We start from the raw sequence: 9863 nt of genomic DNA on the forward strand, positions 1-9863 counted from the left end.
CTTTCGCTCGTGCCTCTGTCCGAAGTCTCCTATTCCGGTCTCATGGTGCACTTTTCAGGGAAACGAACTGAAATTTATTTAGTGTTGGTATTGTTTGGTAAGATTATACGTTAATTTCTTACAAAAACATCTTTTCAAACATACGCCTTTCAATAATTTAGTTCAGCTATATAACAGGATATTTTCTTTAGCATAATATTATTTTGTTATGTCTATTTTTCGAATAAAAAAAATTACACAAGGTTTATTTTATTACCAGGTCAGAACCTCACGGCATCCAGCCTTGTAGGTATGTCGCCACCAGAGCAGTAAGACGGTTTAATTGAAGACTTTAAAAATGAACATCATTTTGATGTCGACAAAACTTACGATATCTATGTTTACTACCTAATAAATTTGTTCATTTTCGTTCCTAATTTTACTTAAAAATTACGTAGCGTTACTAATGAGTTTGATATTAAGTATTAAACTTTGTTGGACCGTGATAAAATATTATATTAATAAATATTTTGATTATTGTCTATTAATGTTATACGGTTTAATTAGTATTATAAGTGTGATTCAACTTGAGTGAATACGATCAATATCTATAATTAATTATGTACACATATTCATCGGAATCGTAACCTAATCAATAGGGACACGATAAATTAATATGATTTCGTAGATCTACGTCAATAGTATTGACATAACAAAAAAATATTGACTCAATACTTCTTTTGATAAGATAAGACTAAATTCCATAAACGAATAAATTTCGTATCTAACCGTTTGAAAATTGCTTACTTCAGCCCATATAAAATAAAGGCTAATAAAAAACAAGAGTAATAATAAATATATAATTCAATTTAAAAAATAAAATATGTCCTTGTTTTTATTGGGAATAACTTAATCTCCTTATGACTATTTATGGTAACAAAAATCGTAGTTACAATACAGCAGTGTACTTTTAAGTACATGTCCTTGTGGTGCCTAAATACCTACGGAAATTACATGAGGGATAACATACTTGTACTTGTAATCAACATTAAATGTTAAGCCTTAATAAATAATATATTTTCTAAAAAGTTTGTGATTAGAAAAATATTTTTTATTCATGATTAACCAATAAGCATAGGTTCAAGCTTTCCAGATGAATATAAGGCTTTGACATCGGAACCACCTCCAACGCAGTTACCATTTATAAATACTTGTGGCACCTGTAACAAAAATTAATTCTAATTAAAGCATTTGTTTATAATATTTGTATATTGATGATACTTATGAATCATTTTAATGTTCTATTACTCATTATTATATCAAAACCTTGAGCCACATATTATGATAAATCTTTAGATTTTTTAAACATCTGAAATATCTAGAAATCTATACTCTACAGTCTATTCTATTATATACAGCTGAACTTTGTGAACGCGTAGATCTCAGGAGCTATTGGATCGAATCTAAAAAAACTTAATGTTGGATAGCCAGCCCATTTATCGAGGAAGGTTAAATGCTATATAACATCATGCTATGTCCAATAAGAGCAGAGCATTAATAAAAAATGTTGCAAAAATGGTGAAACTTTACTCCGTTTTAAAACATATGTTGCGTGGGCTTTCTAAACGGTAAAAGTTATGCAACAGGTTTGACAGAATTGTTCCTTTTAAAAAGTTCTAAAAAATATATTATAATACAAAATTCTGTCTGCCTGTCTGGACGCGATAAACTTAAAAAGTACATAACGGATTTAGATGAAATTTGGTTTGAAGATAGTTTGAGATCCAGGAAAATACAAAAGCTAATTTCTATCTCATCTAAAAAGCGGCGATAGTCTGGTTGGGTGTGGAACGGACTGCCAAGATGAATGTCCGCAGGTTCAAATGCCAAGGGCACACACCTCTGACTTTTCTAAAACCATGTATGTATTCTTTGTGAATTTATCGTTCGCTTTAACTGTGAAGGTAAACATCGTGAGGAAACCTGCACATGTGAGAAGTTCTCTATAGGAATTTCGAAGGTGTGTGGAGTCTACCAATCTGCACTAGGCCAGTGTGGTGGACTAAGGCCTAATCCCTCTCAGTAGTAGAGGAGGCCCGTCTCAGCAGTAGGCAAGTATATAATACAGGGCTGATAATATTATATTATTAATTTCTATCTCGGCAAAATGTAAAGGGGAACTTTTATCCCGGAAAACTCTTTCCGGTGGACGAAGGCGCGAGAAAATTTTAAAATAAAATGGTAAAATAGTATCTAAAAGTGAGTTTGATATAAATTAAGCTTTCAAAACTATTGTGCAAGATATAATGTACCAGTAGTACATTGTTACTTTACTTACTCATTTCAAATATTACTAAGCTATACTATCTAAAGATAAAATATTACATATCCTATATAATATACACTCACAGTTCTAAATCCTGTTATTTGAGCCAAATTGTCTTGAATAGCGTCGCCATCATCACGCTCGTTTAACTCATAAACCTTTATTGGTTGCTTCACTTTTGAGAACACCTGAAATTCACCATTATAAGCATAAATAATTGAATTTTCTGGCTCTCAATTTTCAAGTATTGAGTGTACCAGCTTCACTCTGCCTGCCTAGTGACTAACAATTTTAAGATATAGACATGATCTCATTCCATATTAAATTTTGTCAATAAGACAAAAATATATGAGTAAAATATTACTCAAATCTATTTATGGTTTTTTTGTTTTAAAATTATAGTGACATATTATTTTCATTTTTATTTTAGCCATCCTCAGAATTTAAATAAATTTCCCAGTAAAATAATGTAGTTCAAGTGATATCATCATTTGTAACTTCCCATTATGAAATCAACAAACCACACACAAAAATAAAAATGAAGTAACCACAGATAAAACCGTGGTCAAATACTAAACGGAACCATGGAAAATTTTATACAGTAGAAACCAAAAATAATCACTTTGGTTATAATGACTACATGGCCAGGTCCCGGCAAATCATGGGCAAATAAAAAGGGTATATATAATTTATAACAACTATCAGATATATTGTCTAGAAATGGTGGTCCCTATAATGTCTTTATAACTAGTTTTCATTATAAATATACTTTTATTTACATTTGCACAACTGGTTCTTTTTCTGCTTAAGTAGGATTAGGCAATGTGTAGCTGGATCCCCCAATGTTATCTCATCTGTCTGTCATCGGATAACTTATCTTAATACTGGCTTTTCTTAAAGGATACATAGAGATGATCAGATTTGGTCTTCCAGATACCCGTATGAACAATCCCCAATAACAAGAACTCATCTACAAATGCTCTAGCCTCCAGTATGAAGGTTTTAAGTTAAGTGAATATATCAATTACTCATTTCAAAACGATTGAAAAAAAAATATATATTCTGCAGTTAGTAATTGATATTTATATTTTCACCTAACTTAAAACCTTCATAGTGCAACTAGAGCATTTTGCAGATGAGATTTTGTTCTTGGGGACTGTAGATATATTCCAGATAACCATATTACCAATGGATATTCTATCCGTAGAAAAAAAAACAGACAGAAACAAACAGTTGGCAAAAACTTATCTAATGCTAGGTATAGCCATTAAATACTACCAAGCCATGGAATATAAATTAATTATTATTATTATTATTATGAATCATCAATGCTATTTAAACATATCTAACATTGAAAAATCTCACTACAATACAATGTTTAGATGTGATGTGTGGCTCCAGCGATGACTCATATGATTTTGCCAAAATCAAAGTAGGTAAAGTCATGGTAAAATTTTGATATGTCTAATAATGTCTGTGACTGTTGAGTGGTGAAAAAAGCAATGACATTACAAAATAGTCATAACATTATGCATAAATTCCACAATAAACTCTAAATGAGAATATTATAAATATATAAAATTATTAAAAAAAGCCCAAATATAAGATAATAAATTTGTACAAATCAGAGACAAAGAGAATATAAAACTTAATATCGGAAATCATATCTAACTATTATAAATTTTTAATAAAGCGGCGATAGCCTAGTTGGGTGTGGAACGGACTGCAGAGACGAATGTCCGCAGGTTCAAATCCCAAGGGCACACACCTCTGACTTTTCTAAAAAATCATGTGTGTATTCTTTGTGAATTTATCGTTCGCTTTAACGGTGAAGGAAAACATCGTGAGGAAACCTGCACATCTGAGAAGTTCTCTATAGGAATTTCGAAGGTGTGTGAAGTCTACCAATCCTCACTAGGCCAGGCGTGGTGGACTAAGGCCTAATCCCTCTCAATAGTAGAGGAGGCCCGTGCTCAGCAGTGAGCAAGTATTATTATACAGGGCTGATATTATTATTTTTATTATTAATAATTGATAGAGGACTTTAACTACAGGGGCATAGATTCAAGTTAAGATAAAATTAATATTAATTGGGCGGGGCATGTATGCAGGAAGGTCACCACAGGCATGTATGATGGGGACCCATAAATTGAGATAAAAAAAATATTCCTAGGAAGCCGTCCTCAAAAAAAATTTACATTTCTGAAAACAGCTGTTAACCTAAAATTATACCAATACGATATTATAGGTAGTAATAAAACTAAAATCCTATTTTATTAATGAACCTATGAGTAAGCGCGAAAGATGATTCATGAAAACTTGTAAACCTAGCTTAAAAATACCAAAAAATATATTTTTAAAATGTTATATACTTACATCTTTAGCCATTTTGCAGTAAGGGCAGTAGCTCTTAGAGAACACAACCACTTTATCTTTAGAAATGGCATCTTTAATAAATAATTGAATTTCTGGTGAATTCGCCATCGCTGTAGAACGGACAATTTTGGTTGACTGAGTCCCCATATAAAAAAAAATCTATTTTGATTTCAAAAAGTCACTGACCAAAGAGTTTATACTCTACACATCAGTAATACCAGCTCGCAGAAATATTTACCCCTAAATCTATTTCGTTAAAAATCTCTAAAAACGCCAAAAACATTGGGAAATTCCCCCCGAAAAAAATATAATATAGATATGTATGTAGTATATTTTCCTTGTGGTTCTACCTTTGTTAAAAACATAAATTTGGATTTAAAATGTACTTACTCTTTTCCTTTGCAAACAAGTAAATAACAGCAAATATAACCACAGTGACCATAAGGTAGTCGTTGTAATATTATGAAATTTCTTTAAAAATAATTTCACATTTGCAAGGAATATATTATATATAATAATATATTAATATAAGGAATAAATGTACTATGTAAATATATTATATATGATGTCGCTACGTCACTAGATCAATAAATAAATGATTGCCTCGATTTGGTTATCCCAGGTCTAGGTCTCAAACGTCTTGCTGACCTTTATGTTTCTAAATAAAAAAATCTTCCACTTATTTTTAACCCCTACATATTAGTGGAAAAATTGAGTTGGGAACCCTAATACTAGAAAATGGAATAGAGGAGTCTCTATTTGTGTCATAGATAACATAACTGTGGAGGTCTGCCACGTTGATTATAATTGATGGTAGAAGCAAGGAGAATCATTTTATATGTGGAACTACGCACAAATGGATAAAGTGTCTAGCTGTAAGCATCAAAATACAATTCAAAAACCCATCACAATAGTGGTGGCGTATCAAGAGGGGATAATCTTGTTTAATTCAATATCCTACTCTAATAACTTTTAGCGCTATCTTTAAAATATGTCCATTTGCTATCGTCGCGCTACCATAATTTGACTCTTTTTAACCAATGACGTTTTGCAAATAGACGCGTCATAGGCTAACAAAATTGCACATAAAAACAGCGTAGTATTTACTAAAGTCACATACCTATACAGCCCTAGCAGCTCGCATTGATATGGCCCGAGTGGGCCCATTCGGACTACTGCAAATTAATACTGCGCTGTTTTTATGTGCAATTTTGTTAGTCTATGACGCGTCCATTTGTAAAACATCATTGATTTTAACCCCCTTATTCATAGATGTTATTTATCTAAGCTCTATCTTCGCTGTGATAACAAGTTTGTTTCTCAGTGCTGACGGTGTGGCAGCCTTCGCAGTACGTAGATATACGGCAGTTGTGATTAGCTAATATTGAGATACAACTTAAATCTAGTTGGCTGTCAGATAAACAAAGCTTAGCAAACAGCAAGCTGTCAGATAAACAAAGCTGAGAAACAGACTTGTTATCACATCAATGCTCCATCCTTAGATAAATCACGTCTATGAATAAGGGGGTAACCCCCTTATTATTAGGATATAGAGGATAATTTACCAATTTATTCCAACGTAGATAAAGTTATTACTATTTAATAATAAGCGATATCATTATTACAGAGAAGAATTGAATCACGCTAAATCGAATCGTAAAATCTCTAATAATGATGTTAAAAATTTTACTAATAAAATGAAAATTTGAAGTGCATGTTGTATTTTACGTACGACTAGTTGACCCGACCAAAGAGAATGTAATCACTACATTTTGACCCGACCTGAGGACCCGACAGACGTTGTCCCTATGAATTTGCAGCGCGCATTCTGTCAGTCGCTGACAGTTATTTCAAACAATTGACAGTTATATAAAATTAATATTTTCGTTAAGTTTTCTTGTATTTTCTAATTTTCCGCGTATTTTTTCATTTTTTTCTTTCGTAAGAACCTTCTCCTGACAATAACAAACACAAAAAAAAGTGAAATCGGTCCAGCCTTTCACGCGTGATAGCGTGACTAAGGGAAATAGGGATTCATTTTTATATATATAGATATGTTAATTTTTTTTCACCTTCCCAAAATATATATTTACACAGGAAATAAGAGTAATCGTAAACAAAAAATAACCAATTACTAATTATAAAAATATAATTGTTAATCGAATTATAAAATGTAATAACGTAGCTGTAATCGTACGTCGAATTTTGGGAATTAACCGAGTAATATTTATGGTAATCCCGATTACATTTTGTAATCATTTAATTTTTAATCAAATTCTTTTTTTTCTACCGACCTCGCTGAGTCAGTTATGAACTTGCCATACATGATGCGACAGTCGTACGGATTGACATACCAAGTGTAGATAACATCGTTTGAAAGTCCATAGCAACCCATAGACAATCCACTATCCAATCTTATTTGTATTACAATGGACAGCGTCTCTTAGCTGAGGCAGGACGAGTTGGATGCGTAGCATCTATAATAGTAGTCTGTGCGAGTTGGGTGGGAACGGGAAAATCCGCACCTATAGATTTTCCGAAGAAATGCGTCTATTAGAAATTAATCGTAGCGAGTTGGATCGACGAAGAGAACACGCACAGTACCATTGCAGCACAGCCGATGGACGATAAGCTCAATTTATTGAATCTAAGATTTATGCAATATTGGCGTCGCTAAGAGTAACCATAAAATGCTTTATTTTTATTGATACTTCATAATAATATACCCAAAAGAATGAAATAGAGATAAATAAACAAAAATTGTAAGCTGGGTTATTTAAAGTTATACTTGGTTTTATAATATGCATATTAAAAATCTTTGACTCCACTAAAAGAACTCTTACGTAGTATGTTACTTACTCTATGACAAGCACTTAAAAATCACTAATCTATACTATTATATAAAGCTGAAGAGTTTGTTTGTTTGTTTGTTTGTTTGAACGCGCTAATCTCAGGAACTACCGGTCCAAACTGAAAAATTCTTTTTGCGTTGGATAGCCCTTTGTTTGTGGAGTGCTATAGGCTATATATCATCACGCTATACCCAATAGGAGCGGAGCAGTAATGGCCAATCTCAGGAAATACCGATCCAAACTGAAAAAATCTTTTTGCGTTGGATAGCCATTTGTTCGTGGAGTGCTATAGTCTATATATCATCACGCTATACCGAATAGGAGCGGAGCAGTAATAGCTAATCTCGGGAAATACCGGTCCAAACTGAAAAATTCTTTTTGCGTTGGATAGCCCTTTGTTCGTGGAGTGCTATAGGCTATATATATATATCATCACGCTATACCCATTAGGAGCGGAGCAGTAATGGCTAATCTCAGGAACTACCGGCCTAAACTGAAAAAATCTTTTGCGTTGGATAGCCCTTTGTTCGTGGAGCGCTATAGGCTATATATCATCACGCTATACCCAATAGGAGCGGAGCAGTAAAAGCTAATCTCAGAAACTACCGGTCCAAATTGAAAAAAATATTTTTGCGTTGGATAGCCCTTTGTTTGTGGAGTGCTCTTAGTTATATAACATCACGCTATGACCAATAGGAGCGGAGCAGTAATGAAACATGTTGCAATAAAACGGGGACAATTTATTAGTTTTGAGAGCGTCCGTTGCGTGCGCTGCGTAAACGGTTAAAGTTATGCAACAATGATGTATGACGGGATTGTTCCTCTTAAAAAGTTCTAAAAAATATATTATAAAACAAAGTCCCCCGCTGCATCCGTCTGCCTAAACGTGTTAAACTCAAAAACTACCCAACGTATTAAGATGAAATTTGGTATGGAGACAGTTTAAGACCCTGGGAAGAACTTAGGCTCCCGGGAAACTACTACTTTTATAACGGAAATCTTTAGCCTGAAAAACTTTATAACGCGGGCGGAGCCGCGGGCAAAAGCTAGTTGTTAATAAAACATTTGAATTTAGAACATACTGCGGATTACTGTTATGCATCAAAACACAAATTTGTATACCTAAGTAATATCTTGTACGGAATTAGCCTTCTAATAAAAATAGAATACTTATAGATGTATCTTTTATTTAAAACGTTAATCTCTACAATGATCTATATTATTATAATGTAGGAAAGAAAAAGGCAGTACAGGACTAAGCCATATTGGGACAAAGGTAATAAAAATAAATATTTAACACGTTAAATGTACTTATTAATTTAATTTATTTCACTTTAACCTAGAGTACAGAGCACTTTTTTTGCAACCAGTGTTGGTATTATTATTTAGATGATTTATTAAGGAATATTTTGATAGGAATTATAATTTCTCAAAAAGAATTAAACTATTTTTTTTTAAAGATTTTTTTCGTACTTCTTCGTATATTCCCGGCCGTTAAACTAGAGCCGCGTAGGTAAATGTATAGAATTAATGCTTAAGAGCGTTTGCTAATTGCTTTGCTTAAATAAGTCTAAAGTACTTTGTAAAAAAACTTTTACCTCTGCAATACTGGGACGCCGAAGTACCGTATGTAATTTATATAACGTAGTTTATTGCTAACTTCAATTTAATAATAGACTTAATATATTATATAAATTTGTACCTACCTAAATACATTTTTTTTTTATTAATATGTATAAGGTACATAATAATATCCCACAATCAATTTATTTAATTTTATAAAGCTAAATAATTCTCAGCTTATACAATCACATTAAAGTTTAAAGGTACAATTACATTAATATTCCAACAATAAACAAGGAGTTACATGCGGTTGCATTATAATATAATAATTGTTTTTGTCGCTGATTCATCGTTTTTGTTTATCGTTTCGGCAAGCTTACTCAACATTTTGAGCACACCGATCAGGTTTAATGACTTTTTGTTTTAATCGATTCCATCGTTACAGAGTTTGAAGTCATCCGTTCCATATAAGGAAGGCGGGAGTTGGGACAACAATCAAGTTGCACGCCAAGTTCCAACGTTGAATCGCTCATCGATCCAACTACTAGGTTAAACAATGAGTCAACCAATTATACTAATCAAAAATTAAATATAAAAAAAAACATAGTATCACTCTTTTTATCCCTTTTTCAGGGGTAGGCAGCGGTGTAACACACACACATGTCACCATTGTTTAATATTTAGCAAAGTGAAACGTACAAAACCCTATCAGTACAATCGTACCGTATACCATATAAAGTATGAAGTCGCGTTTTAACTATAACTTT

The 9863-nt window shown here is 32.6% G+C and overlaps 1 protein-coding gene across 1 annotated transcript; it reads right to left on the reverse strand.

Moving 5' to 3' along the window:
• Positions 1-825: 825 nt before the first annotated feature.
• LOC115455867 (glutaredoxin-C4) lies at positions 826-4907 on the reverse strand. The gene is made up of 3 exons (XM_030184630.2): positions 4682-4907; positions 2389-2493; positions 826-1199 (listed from the first exon to the last, which is right to left on the reverse strand). Exons 1-3 carry the CDS (start codon positions 4826-4828, stop codon positions 1101-1103), a joined length of 351 nt encoding a protein of 116 aa, XP_030040490.1. The 5' UTR covers positions 4829-4907; the 3' UTR covers positions 826-1100.
• Positions 4908-9863: the final 4956 nt, after the last annotated feature.

The sequence above is a fragment of the Manduca sexta genome, chromosome 10 (assembly GCF_014839805.1).
Source record: "Manduca sexta isolate Smith_Timp_Sample1 chromosome 10, JHU_Msex_v1.0, whole genome shotgun sequence".
In the NCBI taxonomy this organism is placed as follows: Eukaryota; Metazoa; Arthropoda; class Insecta; order Lepidoptera; family Sphingidae; genus Manduca; species Manduca sexta.

What these genes read in the sequence shown, in the direction of transcription:
- LOC115455867 (XM_030184630.2), bottom strand. Translation starts at nt 4,828, where the DNA reads ATGGGGACTCAGTCAACCAAAATTGTCCGTTCTACAGCGATGGCGAAT. An exon ending in ACTGCAAAATGGCTAAAGAT is followed by an intron (nt 2,494 to 4,681) that starts GTAAGTATATAA and finishes GGTGAATTTCAG; the next exon opens with GTGTTCTCAAAAGTGAAGCA. An exon ending in AAATAACAGGATTTAGAACT is followed by an intron (nt 1,200 to 2,388) that starts GTGAGTGTATAT and finishes TTTTTGTTACAG; the next exon opens with GTGCCACAAGTATTTATAAA.